A 22,049-nucleotide genomic window follows, 5' to 3' on the forward strand; every position below is an offset into this window, starting at 1 on the left:
AATGATTGCTTACAAAATTTTGAGCGCTGTGGAGAGAGTTGCCACACAGTTAGCATGTGCTTTGGTGACAACCCTTATCGTTTTCTCAACGCTCAGGCGGTACTTTTGGATTTATTTCCACTAGCTAAGGTTAAGGTAGCATAAATTCTCGTATTGTATGCATTTACCTGTAAAAATGGATCAACACAATCAAATGCAGCAACAAAACCCGACGTTTGCTATAAACTTCAAGAATCATTGCCGATTTTGCGGTCAAGAGCTCCAGCCTCACCAGACGCTGAACATGAACTCGATCTGTGATGCTCAGGCGGGGCGTTCATTCTTTGATTGCCACCAGATGTGTTCTGGCAAGGATCTACGGCAGTGCCCAAACAGCGCCCAACCGTTGTGCAACGACTGCGGTGAGAAGCTTAAATGCTTCCACGATTATTGCAAGGCCATGGCTAAGTACGTCAAAGAGGAAGAGAAGGCTGCAAAAGCGGAAACCGAGCAGATGCCGATGGCCAAGGCTGAGGATACCAAACCCCAAGCCATGACAGATACCGATCTGATGGCAAAGCACGAGACTGCTGAAAAAGATGGACAAGCTGTGCCTCACTTCAGCTGCAAGATATGCCAAAAGGCTTTCAAGCAGAAACGATATTTGAATCGGCATCTGCACCTACATGACGCTAATCGTCCGTTCCACGGTTGTCAGCAATGCAACTCAATGTTCGCCAACAAATTTTCATTGAGCAGACACGTGAAGAACCAGCACTGCGATTACTGCGAAAAGAAATTTGGCGTAGCTAGATGCCTCAAGATCCACACTAAAGAGAACTAGCACTTGGCCACAAGTGCAGTTACTGTGAAAAAAACTTAGATCTCGGATCGTAAGTCTTTGTGTTCCGGATGCCTCATAGCACATTCCAAATATACTAATACGTCTACTTTTCTTTCAGACTACACGTTCACATTGAGCGCCAGCACGGCATGAACCTGGAGCTGCAGGAGCTGAATGCGATGTCTGCGTCCCACAATATTCGCCAAAAGTTGGTTCTGGCATAGCCATAACCCATAAAAATCATATTTTAGGGAAATTTCCTTACAAATATCACATTGAATGTATTTCACGCTTACCTTTGGTTAACTTACATAAATACTGAGGGATATACATACATAGATATAGATGCTCATAGATATACATAAATGGATAGATTTCGTTATCATAGACAAAATAAATGCAAGGCCCAATGCTCTGAAGGGTTTGCGGCACTCAATTTTCTCTATCTGATGATGGTATACATGTTCAAACTCCCGGTGGACATCATTCAGTTGGCCAACGTCAGGGCCAGCGGCATGGCCTTAGCAATCGTGGTGGACTCTTCCGGATGCTGTGAGGAGCCTGTCGCCGTGCCAGTTGTGATCGTGCCCGCATTACCATTGGCCGTTTCGGCCCGCTTGCGTGAGGTGATTTTCTTCCAGCCGCGCAGGAAGATCTGATTGCGATACTTGGGCGTGGTGAAGGTATACAGCAGAGGATTGACGGCCGAGTTGAGGGGCAGCACGAAGACCACCAGCCAGGCGTATATATCGTCCGATATATTGTAGTTGAAGAACACCCAGATTTTCATGACTATGATGGGCACCCAGCAGAGCACATCCGTGAGCACAATGAAAAAGAAACGCACCGCAAACTCGCAGTCCAGCAGGGACAGTGGCGTGGCACTTCGCGTTCGCCAAATGGAGATCAACAGCGCCGTATAGAGCAGGGCGATCATCACGAGCAGCAGCAGATTGACACCCAGGAAGACAAACGCCGAGTACTGCCATCCTAAGGGATAGGCCTCGTGTATGTGCAGGGGAAAACAGGTACCGGAGTGAGCGCCATAGAACTTGGTGCTTGAATTCCAGAGCACCACGGGGGCCACAGCTAGGCCCACGCCCGTCAGCCAAATGCAGAACAGGGAGAAGCACATGATACGCACACTGATGCTGCGATGTCCGCGAAAGGGATCCGCAATGAGCAGGAAGCGTTCCAGCGACATGAAGGCCAGTATTAACATGGATACCTCCGAGGAGCTGACCGCCAGAGTGCCAATGGCTACGCACTGCCACGAGCTGACCCAGTCCAGGACCACTCTGAAAGGATAGGTATAGATACATTAAGCTTTAGTTATGAGCTTGGTGGGACCTGATATAAAAACACATGCTTTTTCTGTCATACAAATATGTACATATGTGGCTCTAGGGATGAACGTTTTAAGGAAAACATAAAAATTGCTATCGAGAATGAAGTGAAAAATAAATGTTTTAATATAAATCTAAAATCGTCAATCTTTTGATGGAACAGAAAAGACACTACATGTGTCAATAGCCGCTTAAAAATGTTGTCCATGTCATGTATAGGGCTAAGGTAAAACAATTGTATTCGGTTTCTATCGACGTTCGATATTTTACGTTACGCAGTTAACGGCAGCTTGACAACCCTGTCTTGACCCTCGACGCTATTTTTTAGCATTATATGCAATACATTATTACCCTCCAGATGCGGAATGTCGGCAATGTCGGACTGAATGTCCTCAATTGTGGAAAAGCTTAATTACCATCAGAATGTCCGCATCATTCAAATTGAACGACTCTGTTCAGAAGCGAATATCGTGTGCATTCGGAAAAACGTAGCTAGGAAGTATTTCAAAGTTTTGCCGGTTGAACATATTGAGTCGTAGATCTTGTAACTTCGTGCGAATAATGGATAGGTAGTGATGTACATAGATCTGTTGCTCTAGCTATTATAGTCTTTGAGCACTAGGCGCTGAAGGGGACGGACAGACGGACGGACGGACGGACGGACAGACAGACATGGCTCAATCGACTCGGCTATTGATGCTGATCAAGAATATATATACTTTATGGAGTCGGAAACGATTCCCTCTGGACGTTACACAAATCCACTTTCACCACAAATCTAATACACCCCAATACTCATTTTGAGTATCGGGTATAAAAAGAGCCCAAGGTGTAATACACTCACTTGTAATACTCGTTCCTATATCGGTAGTCCTGAATACCAATGGTGATTAGATAGAATCCCATTAGCATATCGGCCAGAGCCAGATTCCGAATTACCATGGTCACCGCGATGTTCTCGTCCCGATAGATGAAGCGCCCCCAGAGGACCAGCACGTTTCCTGATATGGTTAGGGTGGCCATTACCCAGGCAGAGTAGCGCAGCACCGGCTTGGTCAGGAGATCCTTGAAGGAGCTCACACCGTCTGTTGATGGCTTGCACATACGCACTCGGGGCGTCATGGAGCAGTAGAAGAAGCGATCGTAAATGATATACGTGAGATTTCGCATACCGTTGATGGCAGCAAAGTCGATGTGGTCGTACCGGATGCCCGTCAGATTCAGGAAGGAGATGTTGAGGGGCTGCAACAGGCTGCGATGGATATGAAGCGGCATCTGGGCAAGGGAGCTGAAATCAAACAATCACCTCTGGGTATATTTATAAGGTTATATGATTACCTCACTTACAGTGCCTCCAGTCGAGTGTTGTGCAGAAATGTTTCTCCAGATAATTCCTTAATGGGATTGCCGACAAGGCGGCTGTAAAACGAAATGCACGTCTTATAAATGTCTCGTAGATTCAACATTACGTATACGACGCGTAAGCCGCGTCTAATGGCCCCACATTTTGGAGCAGAGCTGATAAAGCAGCCCACAACCTCCTCCGCTCCAGCTTTAAAACTTTCCAAAATAATATTTTTGGAGTATTTTTTATCTTCTTGTGCTTTAAGATGGAGCAACAAGAGCTTTAAGAGTCACATAATAAAGTCCCCGCCGGCAACATAATAGCGAAAATGTATATTTAAGAGCTGGGCGACAATATAAATCAGTGCACAAACATTGTCTGTCAATCTGTGGGGTGCAACTTTCTGGGGTTAAATGTGTTGGCTTTCCACAGGAAAGAGCGCATCATTCATGACAGACAGGGCTACGGGCAAACGAGCAGACAGGATATGTGGCACTGTGGTTCCAGAAACAAATAAAATGCATTTAAATACGCGCATTTACTAAGCGAAACACTGGACGATGGCTAAGTGGCAGAAGGAATAGTGTTTGGGCGAGGTAAAATGATTCAAGATTATTTTTATATTCATCTGTGTATTATGCCATAGTGCCACTGTGTCACGTCTCCGTGTGAAGTGCAGCAGCTGATGTTTATACTGGTGCTGGACCTGGAGTTGATGCTGAAGCAGCTCCATTTCTTGCACTTGTCTGGTCAATCAATGCTCAAGCGCCAACTGTTAACAGTTTGTTTTTATGGATTGTCGCACAAAGACAAAAGCCAGGTCCCACCCCCACCAAGCCCCCAGAAGATTCCACAGATTGCTGGTAATTGCCGGCTGGCTATAAAGCTCCCGGCCTCATCCTTAACCAAATATTTAACTCTAGCATAAATTGATACCCCAAGAATGTGGGCACACTCACATAATTTCGTATGTAAATGTGTAATTAATTATTGAGCGACAGGCCTCTCGGATCATCATTGCTGCTGCTCCTGCTGCGGTTTCACGAATAAATATCACACTTAATAACTTCATAAACACCAAGCAAAACCAGACGTCCAGCACAATTAACATAATTCTGAGGTAGGGCAACAAGTTGCTGTCCCCAAAGTCCTGTCCTGCCCCAAAATAAGCCTCGGGTAATGCCCATTGCTCATGGCCAAGCACATCCAGGGCCCAGCACACGTGGCCCAGTGACCAGGGCCCACAAAAGTAGGCAACACAAATGCGTCAGCATCAAGGGGCATGGTCGGAAGGACCCACACAGTCGCAGAGTCGTGGTGTAAGGGCAGGATGGGTTGGTAGAGCGGTCAATGCGCATTTAAGAATATGGCAAATAAATGCCTGCAGTGGTGTTAGTGCGCTACGTGCAGGGTACGTGGAAATGTGACGGAAAATATATCACAAATTATGGAATGGGCCACAAGTTCAAGACAGCTACGTAAATGCTCTCACCAGGCTACATTTGAAGGTCTCTAAAAACGAGAATTTAAATAAAACTAACTCAGAGGTTCATTTCAAAGGAATACAAAACATTTCCATGGCTTTACATCTAAGGCGCTTACTCATTTTTAATCCCATTGTTAAATGCATCAAATAATTTTCAAGCTCATTTCATTAATACCATATCAATGTAAAAGGCTTCAATCCCATTCAATAAATCAATACTTGAGCACTTTCAAAGGCAAATACATAAAGAAAATGCATTTTAGCTGCACAAAGATCGCATTGCAAATGCATTGCTTTTATATATACAGTATTTACCCAATCAATGTAGCCCACTCTAGTCCATTCAGAGAAGAGCATATTAACCAAATGAAACCATTTACGCTTCTCCGGCAAATGACACGTTTCAATTGTGGAATTCTTTTGGGGCAATGTGCTCCACGAATGTACTCTGGCATTTGTTGCACTGTCTGCCCCCAGCAGTAGCAGAAGCTGGAGAAGGGAGTGGCAAAGGGTGGAGCTTATATTGACCATAATTAACGTCAGAGCAACAGCAGCTTTGGCAGGAGTGGAAGAATGTCTTTAAGCCCGATGCCCAATGTCCAAGGCTCTCCTCCATAATGACCTGTCACTGGCTCAGTGTCCTGGACAGCAGGAATCAAATTAGTGCAGCGATTTCACAAATATTTTCGTTTGTTTTATGGCTGCCCCACCTCCTCTCCTATCGGTCCATGTTCATCCCAGGGGGATACATAGCAAACAAAACAAATCAGCAGAAAATGCCAAAGAGAAGGAAGCGAGGCCTTACTGCTGGATACATGAGCAGCATTTAGATGGGTATCTGATAGATACAAATACACACCCACACACCAAAACACTCTCCGTTGGCATTGGAGGAATTTCTGTGCAGTTTTTGCTTTTGCTGCTGGCCATAAAAGTCTTACACTTGTGAGCCACACAAGAGCTGGAACCAGGAATGCTGGGAAATTCCTCGCACGCCGGCAAAGGGCAAAATTATTTGCATGGATACGGTGTGGGGATAGATCTTGGTATGGCATCAACAGGCATAAAGGATACAGAACTGTGGGAAAGCATTGGGATAGGGTCTAATGAAGCAATGACGATTGGGGGAACGATTCGGACCAGCGTCGATTTCAATAAACTCCTTCATTATTGGCCAACAACTTCGGTCCGAGAGTCTGTCCGTTCGTTTCGGCTACAGCCCAGGCTTTGGCGAAATTGTTTTCTCATAAAATACAAATTTATTTGCATTTTTATTTGGTCATAATAATGTTTGTTTATTCTGTTTCGTGGCCAGAAGTCAGTCCCAAAAGATACAAAAATCGCCAAAGATACTTTTCACTTAAACCAAATGAAATCTGGTCCAGCCAGAGCAACCTCATGGCTGTGCTTGTATCCATGTCTGGGTATTTATGAGAGGGTGTGTGGGGTGCTATCTTCCTTGATATGCTGATGTATCTGCTGTATATGGGATGGTAAATTTATTAAGGCCACAGCTTGATGCTAGACGAGAGAGACAGAGCTGGCAGAGACATTTATTGAATATACTATTGATATATGGGGTTATGAAAGCCAGAAAGCAACATTGCCCTCCCATAAAAAATGTTTGAATTCAAAGTGAAAGCCGAAGAAATCCTTAAAGGATAACTTTAATGGTTGAGCATGTTTTTTCCCCCAAGAATATTATCGGGCATACGCCATGCTGTCTGCTGGCTCATCAAAGTCCTTCCTCAAAGCGCTAAACAATTTGTTTATTTTTACGATTTATGTTTATAGATACTCGTACGTACCACCCACTTTCTTTAGAGAGTTGCATATAATTTTCATAGTAATAAACTATGGCCATAAAGGTTAGATTAGTTTCCCCGAAGGGGGTACAACTTTTTTATGTGGCGGGCGTGGTCGAGTTCTGTTCATTAAAATATATCTCTTATCGATGAGCTAGAGGGAAATCTCTAGCTGGATAGTTTTCCCTGTCTTAATTTTGTTTTTCTTATTATTATTTATTTGTCTGTGGGCACAAAAGTTTTCAACTGAAATTTCTCATAAGTGGAGTGGAGAAGAGAGGAGACCCCGGCGTATACGTAATTGCGCATTAATGAACTCCAAATTAATATCATTGAATATGATTTTGAATCACAAAGCGAGTGGCCAGCAAGGGGAAGGGGCTCGAACGGTTGAAGTCCCTCGCAAAATTACAATTTACTTTGGGGACATTTGTGGTGTCGCGTCCTGCGGCTTTGTTCGGCTGTGATTCTGTGATCCTTTGACCAAAGCCCGAGTTCATTTGCTTGTGTCGTGGCATTATTCGTATTATTATGCTAATTAGCTCTGTGTCACCATAATTCATGCTTAGTGTCGGTGTAAAACTTTCACCCTTGCCACCCCCTCCCCCACTTCAAAATGACATCCTCTGGAATTTATACTCATACTCACATATCTCGAATATTTTCCAGATTCGCAAACGCCCGTCCATGGATGTGGCTGATGATGTTGTGCTGTAGGTCCCTGGGAATTCCATGGAAATAATTCAAAAGAGTTTTTTAATTGCTCGAAAATAGAGAGAACATAAATTAAATGAGCATAAATTAGCGAAAATTCATAAACTAATCTAATGAACTTAAAACATAATATATGTGTGTCCTCTCCTATGAATGTTTGTTTTCATGAAAGGAGATTACATCTCCCCAAGGGGGATGTGAAATGTCAGATATCATCGCAAAGTTTATGACTTATTTGATTAATGATTGAAGCAAAATCCTTAATTCTGTTTGAATAGTAATATCTGATTCGTGGGAATCCATGATTGCAGCGGTTTTGAAGCACTCGTTTTGTATTTCACATGATTCCCGAAAACTCTGCTGTCGTTTAGCCTTTCAGACTTTCAGCTAAATTGCTGACACATTTGTATGATGATATTGCGACACAATTTATCCCCCATCTAAATCTTTATGCCTCTCCTCTGCTCACGCTTTCTGCAAAGGTTAACACATTTATTTACGTTGGGCAATTTGGCTAACTGATTTATTTTCAGTTAGGATAGGCCGAGTTAGGCCGGGCACCCAGACGACCCATTGACGTATCTTGTCAGCTATTGAAGCATAAATTAATGATTATGTATGCTACGGCGGGCAGGCAGATGCAGAGTCCTGGCAGGGGTTCTGCCAGAGACCTGTGGAGAGACCTTTGATAAATGCTTTCAAATTGTCTAAGGTGTCTGTGTCGGTGTCGGTGGTGTCTGTGGAAAATTTCGTTTAAACACTTATTTGCTTAGCATATGTTATTTGTGTAAACAATAAAAGTGCCAATTTATGCCTATTGGTGCATAAATTTCTCGGTAAAAAAAGGAGGCGCGTCGTGTACATCCAATATCCTGCTCAATGTCATGTCAACATGTATCTCCATCGCTCCTTCCCTGTTTGGCCGATATGACCCATATAAATCTATCTCAAAAGAAAAATAAAGAAAATGAAACAAAAACTCAGTTGAGGCTGAACTGAAAACGAAAGCAAAATGCAGCGAAGGGTAAAAATTACGCATACGCCCCATAAAATCTAAGTACAACATATTTCAATAGACTGTTCGACACTTCTGGCATCTTTTACTCCTCTTTCCCATCTCTAAGATTCAGAATTCGATTGGGGATTCGGGAGTAGGAATACGGAGGAGTTTATTTTACTTACAGCAAATGTAAATGATCCAGTTGCGAAAAAGTTTCCTCGCCAACGTATTCAATTCGATTGTAATCCAAATAGCTGAAATAGTCAATACATATTTATCAATGGTGGAACAAACTGTTTAAGCTCTGCGTAAGACCCCTTTGAGACTCGTCGCCATGCTCGTGTGAATAAGTGATGAATGCTTTAGCTAGTCAGATGAAAGATAATCATTGTTGATGTTCAACTAAATTTCGGCTACTGACTAGAGTCGTGGTAATGCTTCTTTCCGTCTGCTGTTTAAACACATTCGAATACATAAACGAACAGAACTTCAAATTCTAAGACAATCTCAACTAAAAGATACCAAAAGCACACTTACAAATCTAAACAAGTGCAACAACTTTGACAGCATTGTCCCAGTCCTCAAGAGCATTTGAGCTTATGGCCCATCATGGAGCCGGACTCTCGACTCTCGACTCTCGACACCCAATACCCGAGTAACCCAATGAGTGGGGTGTCTGCCCGTCGCTTAACAATGGCAGACAGTGTAAAGCATTTCACGCTTGAATAGATCAACAGAGTGGGAGACCAGACCAAGCCGGAGACTGCTTTCGTTTGTGTTTTTTAATCTTAGAAATAGAATAGCCCTCCCATAACCCAATTCGATTTACTTACACTTCGTAAAGCGAGGAAATATTCGGCAACTGCACATTGCGCAAAGTGAGACGATTCCGGCTGAGGACGAGCCATTCTAGGCGGTGGACGGACTTCAGTTGCTCCATGGGAAAATGGTGCAGATGGTTGTTGACCAGGAAGAGCCACTGGAGGGAGTGCAGGTCACCGAAGAGGCCGTGTGGGAGATGACTGATATTGTTGTGACTTAACTCGAGGCGTTCCAGTTGCGACAACCCACCAAAGCTGCCCAGGGGTACTCGTGATATGTTGTTGAACTTAAGGGTTCTGCAAATGGTCTAAATGAAAGCGGTTACAGTCCATTGTGAGTGATTTTTCAGCTTACAGTTTTTGTAGACGCGTCAGATTGGCAAAGACATGTTCCCTTAGGGTAAGGTTGTTGCGGATGATGATCAGATTGGTCACCTCCACACTGATGCGCGGCCAGCGACGCAGCTTAGCATAGATGCCGCAATAGAGGGTGGTGCCCTGGCCACAACGGCAGCTTCGCGGATATGTGACGATACCTGACGGGAGGGAAGACAAGTAGAGAACACAACAGAAGATGTATTACAGGTTGTTATAGATTCAGAGTCAAAAATATAGTCCATCGAGTAAGTGTTTTAAGGATATAGAACACCTTAAGTATTGTGTACTTTTTTAAAACATTAAAGTTTTGGGATATCTGATTAAAAGTGTTTGAGTGGTAATGGTATGAATTAGAATCAATTTTAATTATAGTTTCGAATTGAATTGTAGAAAAACTCAAGTTTTTACTGTCCTAACAATCGGTTGCACTAGATTGATGCCTTGGCTAATCGGTCACTCTGGATTAAGCTGGAGGATGGAGTTGATTGATGCTTTGGCTAAATGAATGAAATGAATCGTCCACCTACCACAAGTCCAGTTCATTGTCTGGCTCTGATTCCTTGTCACCGCTGGCGGAGACGCATCCACGGTGCTCGCATTCGACTGATTCTGTTGCTGTAGTTGTAGCTGCTGTTGCTGTTTCTTTTCAATAGCACTACGCACAATTTTATCGGCAATCTCCTTGCTGCCGTAGAGCAGGCCACACTCCACAGGATGCTCATCGCTGCCATCGGCACAGTCGGGCCGGTTATCGCACATCTGACGCTGGGGAACGCAGAGGGTGCCATTGTCGCAGGCGAAGCTGCCCGAGGGGCAGGGTCCTGCCAACAACACGAAAATATGCACAATAATTAATACTCGAAAGATAAGTCGATTCTGATTAGTTTTCTTTAAGTTATTCAAGATCAAAATGTAACAATATTTTTGGTATTTATACAGAAATTATTTACAGAATCCCGCTGTTCATGTTTTTAAACACCCAAAGACAATAGCACTGAAACTGTTTTATTTACACAAAAGTAATTATATTTTATAGTCATTTTTCCTTTACCATTTTACCATTACCCCTATAAGAAAGGTTATTCTTGATCAAAGTTTACCTCAAAAAGAGCCTCTCTAAAGAGCCTACTAATGGAAAAACGTGAGGTGATAAAGTAAAAAACATATTCTATTAATTCAAGCCTAAAAAATGCTACAAGAGATATAAATACTTTGTAAATACTCGAAAGAAACCTATATTAATTTTATTCTTAAATAGATTAATAGTTTTAGAATATTCCAATCCGTTTGGCAGATTGTCGCATTTTACTAGATTAAGCCAAAGTCGATTTCTATATTGCGTACGTTCGCGGCTTCGTGTTTATTGCTATCATTATGCAAACTAAAGCTCGATGAGCCCCATCTTTTGTACTAAACAACTAAACTAACAAAATTCTATCAAAATGCAAAAAAAGGTGGGGAAAATTGTTGTTTTCTACCTTTTTCGTACATTTAACAGCGAGCGCTCGTCGCGACCCACGCAAATGTTATTTATATTTCGATTAAATATGGGCAGTATTAAAAATAGTGCATTCTATTTAATTTCTTTTTGAATTTAAAATCGATATATTTCGTTGAATACGAGTTTCTTTTCTTTTACTGTGCCATTTGCTAGTGAGTGTAGATTCCAATACAAAGAACATGTTCTAAGTTCTAACATGTTGTACAGCAACTTTTTCAGAGGGCGTCGCTTAAGCAGCATACCCTACTATACCCAACGTTCTTATTGTTTCAGCAGCTTATCATACACCCCACGCGGCGTATGAGTAATTATTCTAATCGCTGGCAGGCAAACTTTAAACTGGAGATGACAACTTAATGCCGCTCCCCATCTGCCCATCCAACAAAGGATTTCGGATTTCAGGCCAAAGCAATTAAACTTAATGTCCAAAGAAAGTTTAGCTTGTTGTTCTTTCTTATTTATTTATTTTTTTTTTTGGGTTGGCTTTGCTTTGTTAACAATATGTTATTTTCTTTTTTTTTGGGCGGTTAAGCATTGGCAGTACATGATTCGAATGATTGTTTGCTTCAAAGAAATTAATAAGCCATACGAATTAATTTATCCTCAAAAGTTGCACAAACAATGGTGCAGGGCCAGAGTTTCCTTCAAAAGCAATTCAAAGTATAAGTTTTTGTAGATTTATGTACGGCTTACTCTTAGACTTAGTTTACCCTGAGCTGAGACTTTTTCTGGCTGACAAGTGCCAGCTTCTTTCGGCAATTGCCATCAAATAAAATGTCAATTTTGTTTTTCACTTTATCAATTTTATGATTTGTCTGGGTGTCGCGTCTCCACTGGCGTCGCAATTAAAGTCCCGCGATTATGGAGCACGCATTCATTAGACAAATGGCAAAAAAACGTGGATACGGAGCACCTTGGGACCCGTTAATCCATATGATATGAACTTGCGTAATAAAATGGTTGGCAAGCATATTCTTTTTTAGTTGTTTTCGAGTACACCAGGCAGAAGAGCAGAAACGGAGGCCACCCCTAGAAAGTGATTTCCCTTAATTCCTAGAATCCTTAGAGAAATGTATGGCATTTATGAAGCAAATAATAGTCTAAAGAGTTCATCAAGACAGCTTCTATTGAAAATAAAATGGGATTTCCCTTAATTCCTAGTATCCTTCGAGAAATGTATGGCATTTATGAAGCAAATAATAGTCTAAAGAGTTCATCAAGACAGCTTCTATTGAAAATAAAATGGGGTTTCCTTTCCAAAGAAAATTAATACATTATCCGTCAACAGCAGTCCGTTCAGAGGTGTTTATATCCTGATTTTGTATATTGTTAATTTTATAGACTTCAAATAAGGAAGGAAGGACTATTCAACGCTATTTTAAGCAAGAAGCTCAAAATTGTATATTTAACAGGACAGAATAAATCCTCCACATTCTAAACCTTTTATAGGACAAATTTCGTCAAATTTAATTGTTAGATACTGCAAGAAATTCTCCCAGTTCTTGTCTTGTTTTGTGTAAAGAGTTCTCCAGATATGTAAATTTAAGCACCATTCGAATCTATTCGTTAAGCTTTCATTAGACTATGTAATAAATGCAGTAACAAGCAATTGCTGATTCTGAGAAGAAGTCATTCAAGAAAAGTCACTCATTCAAAATGACTAATGTCTACCCATCGATAAACTTTTTCCAAAAACTATTTTTACATTTCCATTTGTTGGAAATAAATTTCGCTCTATGAACCATATTTCTTTTCCTTATACATCTATAAATTTCTGACTTCATTAGTACCCAAGAAGGAGCATTCCCACAGACCTTGAGCACTAGGAGAGACTTTCATGTCCATTGCGGCCCAGATGGAGACACACTTTAGCATGCATCTTAGTGCCTCCGGCAACTTCCTTCTATTCTCGGGCAGATTTAAACCTAAGCCGGACAAATGCCTTCGGGAGATAAATAATTTCTTGCTCTGGCTGGAATGATGCATGTACTTGGGATTCGAGGCGACAAAGTGGCATAAATCAAGAATGTTTTGCCTATTTCCTCGTTTCTTGTATGGCAAATCAATACGCAAATTGGCATAAAAAATATAATATTGGGAGCCGAAGCAAAACGCAGAGAAAATTCCAAGATATTGATATTGATACTCGTAAAACAAGATAAAGGCATGGAACAAGGAACCAGGACCAGGACTTCGAACAAGAGCCAGCAGAAGGCGAAGGGAGGCGGTGCTAAGGAATTTATATACAGTGAAGACTTGGGAGAGTGAACCAATTGGTAGGAAAACCTAACCACATCCAAATGGATATGTTTTCATCTGATTTTAAACTCCTTAAATGAATCTTTACATTACATGATGATTAATTACATCTACCATGACCTGCCTCTTGAATTCAGAAACAGAATTATCGTCAAATCAAAACGTTACCTTCTTCCTTGCAAGTCCATGTATAACTCTAATATTTTAAAGATTGCTCATTGCTCATTGCTATAAGGAAATATATATTTCATTGCTTAAAAAAAAATGCCTTTTTTTAGCATTTCTCCATGTAAATCCTTTTGTTTTAATTACATATTTCCCTCTTATGTGAGCGTTCCCTGTCCGTTGGAAAATTGTTTTGTGCTCAAGAGCAAACTTTGTATTGTGTATTTATTTTTTTATGGTCAGGCGTCTGGGTCTTTCCCACTCCCAACTGAGTGGTTTTGTTGTTACGTTTTTATCGTATTACACAACAAATTACTTTCAAATACTTTTGAGCATAAAATTTATGGGCATTTTGCAGTTTAGAATTTGATTCTCGTTTTTGTTTGTCCACCCCCCTTCTGTATGGTGCGTTGATAGATTGCGAATATGTAGTTATAGATCGCTTACCCAGACTCAAGTAGAATATCAGGGCGGAGAGCAACATGACGACGGTCATCAGGCAGACGCCCACAGCGATGCTCCTTCCATAAACCATTTTGGATGGGTCCTGGATGGGTTTTCCTGCGCTGTGTGTTTTCGATGCGCGCTTATCTAATTAGTGGACCAGCGTGGCAGGACGGGCAGGACGGGCTGGACGGGCTGGACGGACTCCTCCTTGACCGAGTTCATCATTCACAGCGCCCCTATTCCCACTCCGACCACGCCCCCATACATTCATACACTGAACCACAAACAACAACTCTGTGGTGCTGACTCATTGAGTTTTTATTATATTATTTCTTATATCGCTCCGCGTTTTTTCTTCGTTAATTTCTTGTCACTTCATTTGGCTAATGTTCCCCGCGCTTCGTTGAAACGAAAAAGAAAAGGAGAAGCGAGTTTTAAGTGCCAGGATTACACAGCAGATGGAGCGAAAGGAGCCAGAGGTGGGGGGGGGAATAAAATTCAAAATTAATATTTTGTATGGCAATGGCTTTCCACTTGATGGGTTCCGATTCCCGGGGATCTGATGCGCAGCAAAAATGATGCACCGGAAATTAATTAACCGTAAGAAAGTTTCTATCAAACGGAGAGAGGATGTGCAAAGGATTAGTATGTCAGTTTAATTTTTATACAAGGACATAATTTACTTGCAGATGAAATTAATTGAAAAATACACCGCTTGTCATACTTATTGACGGATTTAATTATCTTTGAAGGAACGTGGTTACAGAAAGTTTCTTCTTACTAATGCGAACTTCTTACACTGCGCGACAAAAAAAATATTTTGAATAAAATTAGCACGAGATACAAGTTTAATTGTAGGCCTAGACGAGTGGATCCCATCCTCATACTTAGAATCTTCAATATAACCCCAAAAATGCCTTAAAAAATTTAAAAACCGTGATTTGGTGTCATTGCTAACTCTTATAATTTTCCCTGGGCGTTTGCTGCACCTATAAGCAAAAAAATTAACTGCATTAAAAGAGAATTGTATGACCTTTCATAGGATTTTTTTACCCGTGTCGATACAATGGCTATAACTGAAGCTTTCCGAGATTTCTTAAATTTTTTTGAATGTTGTTTCTTCTTTGATTTAACATATTTGAAATCTTGTGAGATATAAATAGGCAGAAGAATAATAAACTAATCAAAAAATGTACCTCTTCTCTATATACGAGTAGTACTGTCAAAAGTGAATTCCTTCTAGATGTATTAATAACTTAAATACCTTCTAGATTCATTTGATTTTCCAATGGAGTTTATTTTGTGTGTTATATGTACAGCATCTCAGGATAATTTCGCACAATTTATGTAGTGAGCTTATGTTTCAGAGTTTAAGTTTTAAAGCTAGGATTATCAAAGGATTTGACAGGCTCAACAGGGGTTTCGGTAGCAAAGCTTTTGACAGTCAGCAGGACTTATGGAATGAATGCACAAAAAGGCCTCTAGGGTGAAGACTCAGTGGTTTTAGTGTTTTTATGCTAAGTAAATTCAACGTTTGGGATAAAACAAATTTGTGCAAGGTAGGAACTTCTGCACGACTATAAGCAATTTTGTAGTTGATTCCTGGGAATTGTGTTTATAAAAGAAGTTAAGCCACAACAAATTGAATTAAAACACTTTAACATCTTCGGTTAGAAGGCAAATTCAATTTAAAACCTTCCAGTTAATGCATTTAAAATCGTTTATTCAGCATTCAACATCAACAGCATTCAAAGTAACCAGGAAAACAGATTGATCTATCTCCTTTTGTCAAACCAAAAACTATCTACTTGCAAAACAGAAGAAAACTGCAAAAACTTAAAGGCAAAAAAGTAAGAAGGGGGCCAGGAAAAGGTCATAAAACAAAGCCATTCTTATTTTCCCTGCTGAGTCTGTCAAAATGAAATGAATGATTTAAGCTTCAAGGGAATGCCATGTGCTTCTGTTTAGACTTTTGTTCCCCCTTTTAAGTAGCCGATTTTATGCCCTTAATTTATGCAATCCATTAGGGCAGCCGAGGTTATAAAATTGCCAAATGTACTACGAAATGGAAGTGCAATATGTGACCAACGTTTTGTGGAGAGGCAGGCCTTTTTTTCTGCAACATTTCTTGCGCGGCTGATTAAATTTCGCTTAATACTTGGGGGCCACTAGGGTCAGCGGCGAAATTGTTTTCGCATCGTTGAGGGTTCGGGCACGGGTCAGAATCGAACGTCAAGCTGAAGGTCAGCCGTAGACAAATCATAATTTCCGCAAAAGGTCATCGCATGGGCTCATGCATGATCCCCCAGAACAGAAGGAACAGGCAAAGGACAAACAGGACTCTCATTATCTCAATCGTCGCAATTGAACAACATTTGGTGTGGAAAAGTGTCATAAAAATGTCCGTTCAGTCTCCTGCTTCTCACTTGATGTCTTGTGCCTTGGCCACTTAAGGCTCCCTTGACCACTTCTGAAGATTGTGTCAACGCGATAGGACACACCGCCAACCGACCATTCAAATTCCCCTTTTCAGCTTTCCCTCCTTAGAATCACTTTCACAGCCCGCAAAAGTAGGCAACACTTGGTTTCAAAACCGTTTGCTGAACCGTTTACTGAACCGTTTACAAACCGCGCGCGTTTTGCCTTCAGAATAAAGCTCAGAACGAACAGGACCAAACACGTCAACGCACATTGGCCAACTGAAGCTGGCAACAGCATTTGTTGCTGATTATATTTTGCTCTTCCAGAGCAGCAGCAGCAGACACAGCGGCAGTGAAGCAGCAGAGCAGCAGCAGAGCAGCAGCAGCGCAGTCTTCGCTTCGGGTGGTTCCTTCAGAGTTCGGCAGATCCGGCGTGGCGGAGTCCGTTCGGTTCCTGCGGTTTTTGCCGGAGCCTTTCCAGTGTAGGGAGCAACTGGTTCAAACCCCACTGGGGAACAAGTTGAACGCTTTTATTTTTCTTTCAATTTTTAATCTAACTGCAGACGTTCTCGTAAATTAAAAGATATGTTTTATCTGAAAAAGTTTATGTATTCCAAATGTTTGCCTAGAAAGCGGCAAAGACTATTAAGTAAGGACATACGATACGGATACGTTCCTAAAAATTCGTATACCATGTATTAAATGTGGTATATTAAACCCCAATATCTGTTCTGAGCTTATTCAAGTGCTCTTTCAAAAATACTTGGCAAATCCAGTATAACTTTGTACCTTCTAAGAGATTTCATTGCTAAAAAATGAAAGATATAAAGATAAAAACTAACGTATGAATGAATTAGGTTCCTATATTTACATAAACTTTTCATGCAAGGATGCCCCATAGATCCTCAATTGGATTTAAGTCCGGCCTCATTGCCGGCCACTTCATCAACGGTATCTTGTGGATTTCAAAATAGCACATTGTAGTCCGGGCAACATGAATTGGCACATAATGCATTATTATTTGTGCAATGAAAACCTTACTCTCAGAAGAATAGATACATATCTGCATAGTCCTGTAACTAAAGATATCAGCATTGAAATCAAACTTTTTCCTCACCCATAAATTGAATAAAAAACAATGGTATTTTTCGAGTTTTAAAGAAATAAAAAATAATAAAAGATGTGTTTATTAGCTATTTAGATATAATGCAATTAGAATTTGTTCTAAATCGTTTGTTTAAAGTTAATAGTAATGTGTATTAATAATTAAATTGCATTGCTGTTGTTGTTTTTTGTGGTTTTTGTGTTGTGTCTATAAATCTTGTGTAATTATTAAATATTGCTAATTAAAAACAAACTAAAAACATAATACACATAGGAAGCTACAAAATATGTTTCCATATACTAATGTCTAACACCTTTTTGCAATTGCTCAAGTGTAAGATCCCACATACGCGTAGAGATCCCAACCGGTGGCTAAGGCTAAGCACTTTAGAAGTGATACGTTCAACAAAGCATTGCTAATTTGTAATTGTTTTTTGTTTTTTTTTTTGCTAAAGCTGCGCTAAATGCTTAAGTACAATAGATTTTTGTGTAATTTAATTTGTGAATCTATTAATCCATCCATAAGCGAATCACTAAGTGCACTACTTAAATGGTAAAAAGGCGTTTCGAATTATTGCAACAATTAATGTTCGTATTTGTAAAATTAACAACTAATGGCGGCGTTTTGTTTTGTTGGAGATTGGAAGGGGTTTTCAGACTAGCAACAAAAACTAATCAAAAGTATAGCACACGAAACTAAAATAATTGGAATGTAGATTAAACATGGTACACAGAACTTTGTGCAGATATTTTGTGTGTGTTGTAAAATTGTAACAATAATTATAATCATTGCTTTGAGAGATCCATCAAGTGTTATTTCGGAAAGTTAATTAGCTAAAGCAATGCCTTCCAAGCACGCGGATGGATCATTGTAAATTTGTATAGAATATGGTGTATAATTGTGATATCCATATGGAAGCGTTGTGCTCTCTCAACTCCATTATGCATTCAAGATATGTCCTGTCCGTCAAATTGTTTGTTCCCAGAAAACATTGTTGTTGTTGAAAAAACGCTTAGAAAAATATGTATGTTTCGATGTGTGCTGCTGCTGCTGCTGCTGTGCTGTGGTGCTTCAGACCCAAACGCCGTGCGGATTTTTACTAGTCGGTACTGCCGTTTCCAGCTGCCGCGGGGAGCCAATGATTCGACGACTGCTGCCCTGCTTGTTGGCTTGTCCCTCGAGCAGATGTTTGATCTCCTCTGTGGTGGTCAAAGTCGTCAGACTCTGCAGATTCACCTCCTTCATCTCGTTGACCAGCTGCTCCACCTGCCGCTTTTTCTCGGCAATGGCATGCTCGATCATCAGCAGCTCCTTCTTCAGGTTATCCGCCGTCTTGTTCGAGGTGTCTGTGTTGTGCAATGCCTGATCAATTTCGCTCTGTATCCGTTCCATTTCCATCAGGAAATCACGCTCCACCGTTTGCCTAGCCGCCACAAATGAAAATGTTAGATGACAAATACGTATAAAGGACCCATCCATGTACTCACCGATTGTTCTGCTGCTGCTGTTGCTGCTCCAGCTCTATGTCATCCATCAGCAGGCGCATTTTGTTCTTACACTGCAGCAGCTCTGTCTCACAGTTTGCCAATTTGGAGCGCAGCAAGGCGATTTCCGACTTGAGTGTCTTCTCCTGCTGCTTGACCAGTTCATTTTCCTCCTCCACATATTGTAATGTCTGCAGCTGTTCGCTGCCCTGACGAAAGGTCTGATCGGCCTTGGATATTTCCCTCGAGATGGCCTCCAGCTCATGGGCATGATCACGCTCTTTGCTCTCCAAATAAACGATTTCCGTATCAAACTGTTGACAGAGAAAAGACATTTTAGTTGAAATTTATATGTACATATATAATATGTGTGGTTGTACCTTTTGTAGTTCCATTTGCTGTGCTGTGATTTTCTCTCTCTGAAATTTTATCAACTGCAAAAGATCGTTATATTGCGTGGCTTGGAACATCATTGTTTCGCCCTCCTCCATGGATACACTGCCACTGTTATTGTTGTTGTTATTGTGTTGATCGTAGTCGCTGTGAAAGGGATTCGTTGAGGAGGAGGCGTTGGATATGGTATCGGCGTTGCTGCGTTGGTTCTGGCACATGGGACTGTTCCTGGGTGGCGGTGGATCACGATACGGTGGCGGCACCAGAGCTCCATTTGCCGATATCGTTGGTATTTGAGTAGTTTGTTTATAAAGCTCGGGTGAGTTGTTATTGTTAATATTGTTATTGTTGTTATTATTGTAGTACATTTCATTGGGGCTGGCGCGCCGCAGTTCGTTGCTCGATTTGCTTAGCTGGCTATAAATATGCTGATTGCAGCTGTTGTTGTTGTACAAATCATTATAGCCATTGTTGGCCACGGCAGCCCGATTGGAGACAGTGCTGCTGCTCATTTCCAAGGGATTCGACAAGGATTTCTCATGCTTAGGCACTATGGGTGCAATGTTATCCAGCAGCGCCGGCGCCACTTGCTCCTTGGCTGCTTGCGGTGGCGATGGCGAAGGCGTTGCTACCGGTGTGATAATGTGATTCACGGGATTCGGTGGCTGCTGCTGGGGTATGCCCTTGACTATCCCAATGTTGTCAAACTGCTTGGCATCGTAGCCCCTGTGGGAAAAAGAGTAAATTATTGTTATTTCATTAAGAGTATCATAAAAAAAGAAACGCACCCAAAGCTCTTTTTCAATTCCTTTGTCCGGTAGCTGAGTTCCACATTCGATTTTTGTTTTAGCAAGGTCGGTGCTGCCTTCCCGCTGCTGTTGCTATTGCTATTGTTTGGCCCCAGCGGTTTTTTCGTTGTCATCACAGCATAATTGTTGTTGTTGCTGTTGCTCTGCTGCTGCGTATTCGTTGGCTGCTGCTGAGCTTTATTCTCCGAACGCTGCAGTATAAATTGCACATCATTTGCATACTCGCCCCATTTGAGTAGCAGCTTCATGGGATTCTCATTGGGAGCCAGGTGTCTTTCATTATTGCGCCATCGTTCGATCAGCGTGAAGCGCCCCACCTTACCCGTGGCATGGGCCAAGGCAAACACCACATCCTATGACATACACAAACACAGAAGACATACATTATTAACAACAAAATACCAATAAGTGGTGGCCAACGAAATAGCTTGCAATTAGCCAGCCAGCAGCACTACATACCTGACACGTAGTATTCACCGTCACGCCACACACAATCCGCTGGATGCCCTCAACCCAGACTTTCAGCTCCATTCTGGCAACTGATTGTGTTGTCTTTTTCGACGGAACGATTATTTCTGTTCGCCGTTTCTTGATTGCCGTTGCCGTCGCTACCAGAAAATTGCTTTCCAGAGAGTGCCGCCGGTCCAACTGGCAGACAGACAGACTGACGGGGACTGCTGCTGGCTAGGAGGTGGACTGCTTGCCTGCTAATGATTCCGGGGAGCCGTTGATGCCTGACTGACGTTCGACGTTCTGCTGTCGCGTACCCAGCCAACCGTGTGTGGTGCACCCAAATAGGGGGTGGAGCTGCCTTTCCACTTTTCCCTGTGCTCGTTGCACGTTCTCTCTCTCTCCCTCTGGTTTGTTCCCTTTCTTTTGCTTTATGGCGACTTTTCCGATCGCTGCTACTGTCTCTGATTTACTTGCACTTATTTACAACACCAACAACTGGTTTGTTTTCTGTGTATGCATATGTGTGCAATGTGCATGCGTGTATGTGCGCTGGAAAAATTCTGATTCACTTTTTTAGAAATCTGTTTTTTGGAAGTATTATCTCTTCCGTCAATGCATCTCCGCTTTTATTCACTTGCACGCGTGCCCTAGTCGCAATTGTTAGGTAAATTTTGTTTTTTTATGCATTTCTTTAACGAAAAAAAAAAGTAAAAACAAACGCACGCATTGTTGTTGGCATGCAATTTGGAAACCGATTTCAGCAACTCCTTATAATATTTGTCATTTTGAGACTGCAGGCCGTACGTTCAAGTCCGCCCTCCGTCAATTTGTAACATTAAAAATTAGTGAAATTTATTTCTTGTTTTCGTCGACGACGCGCTGTTCTTTCCATTTCTAAAAATTTTACATTTTGCTCAATGTGTTACACGGTAACTACACAGTTGCTACGTATACACAAATTTTCTGAATAAAAGAGGGTATGGACAACAGGCAAAACGGCCCAGTTATGAATTGCATGCAAGCTAAAATCCACACCTTTTGCCTAATATACCTTGAAAACCAACATTTTGTCTTCAAGGCATATTGTCCTCACATGGTGAGGTGAGGTGAGCCCGCTCTCCCGAATCATTTTATCGTTGAATGTATGAGCAGTAGGGAGCCCCAATTTATGTGTATTTAAAAGTAAATCGGAAGACTTTTGTGAATGTGAAAAGCGTAGCCTGGTTGAATATACCGTAAATGGTCACCCTGATACTCTTTTACTCGATATATACCAGGACGGATCACCTCAGCTA

General features: G+C 41.5%; 3 protein-coding genes across 3 annotated transcripts; 1 reads left to right on the plus strand and 2 right to left on the minus strand.

Annotated features, from left to right (window-relative positions):
* The first annotated feature begins 123 nt into the window (after window positions 1-123).
* Window positions 124-1,259, plus strand: LOC6897702 (zinc finger and BTB domain-containing protein 41). Its single transcript, XM_003736737.3, has 2 exons — window positions 124-872; window positions 942-1,259. Exon 1 carries the CDS (start codon window positions 158-160, stop codon window positions 821-823), a length of 666 nt encoding a protein of 221 aa, XP_003736785.2. The 5' UTR covers window positions 124-157; the 3' UTR covers window positions 824-872; window positions 942-1,259.
* Window positions 1,239-14,476, minus strand: Lgr3 (Leucine-rich repeat-containing G protein-coupled receptor 3). The gene is made up of 9 exons (XM_033385996.1): window positions 14,091-14,476; window positions 10,246-10,539; window positions 9,696-9,876; window positions 9,353-9,637; window positions 8,702-8,773; window positions 7,455-7,526; window positions 3,517-3,588; window positions 3,014-3,457; window positions 1,239-2,121 (listed from the first exon to the last, which is right to left on the minus strand). Exons 1-9 carry the CDS (start codon window positions 14,176-14,178, stop codon window positions 1,311-1,313), a joined length of 2,319 nt encoding a protein of 772 aa, XP_033241887.1. The 5' UTR covers window positions 14,179-14,476; the 3' UTR covers window positions 1,239-1,310.
* Window positions 14,477-17,681: 3,205 nt separating this feature from the next.
* On the minus strand, window positions 17,682-20,832 carry RASSF8 (ras association domain-containing protein 8). Its single transcript, XM_001359505.4, has 5 exons — window positions 20,761-20,832; window positions 20,281-20,654; window positions 19,480-20,218; window positions 19,103-19,413; window positions 17,682-19,038 (listed from the first exon to the last, which is right to left on the minus strand). Exons 1-5 carry the CDS (start codon window positions 20,830-20,832, stop codon window positions 18,687-18,689), a joined length of 1,848 nt encoding a protein of 615 aa, XP_001359542.3. The 3' UTR covers window positions 17,682-18,686.
* Window positions 20,833-22,049: the final 1,217 nt, after the last annotated feature.

Source organism: Drosophila pseudoobscura, chromosome 2 (genome assembly GCF_009870125.1).
Source record: "Drosophila pseudoobscura strain MV-25-SWS-2005 chromosome 2, UCI_Dpse_MV25, whole genome shotgun sequence".
NCBI lineage: Eukaryota > Metazoa > Arthropoda > Insecta > Diptera > Drosophilidae > Drosophila > Drosophila pseudoobscura.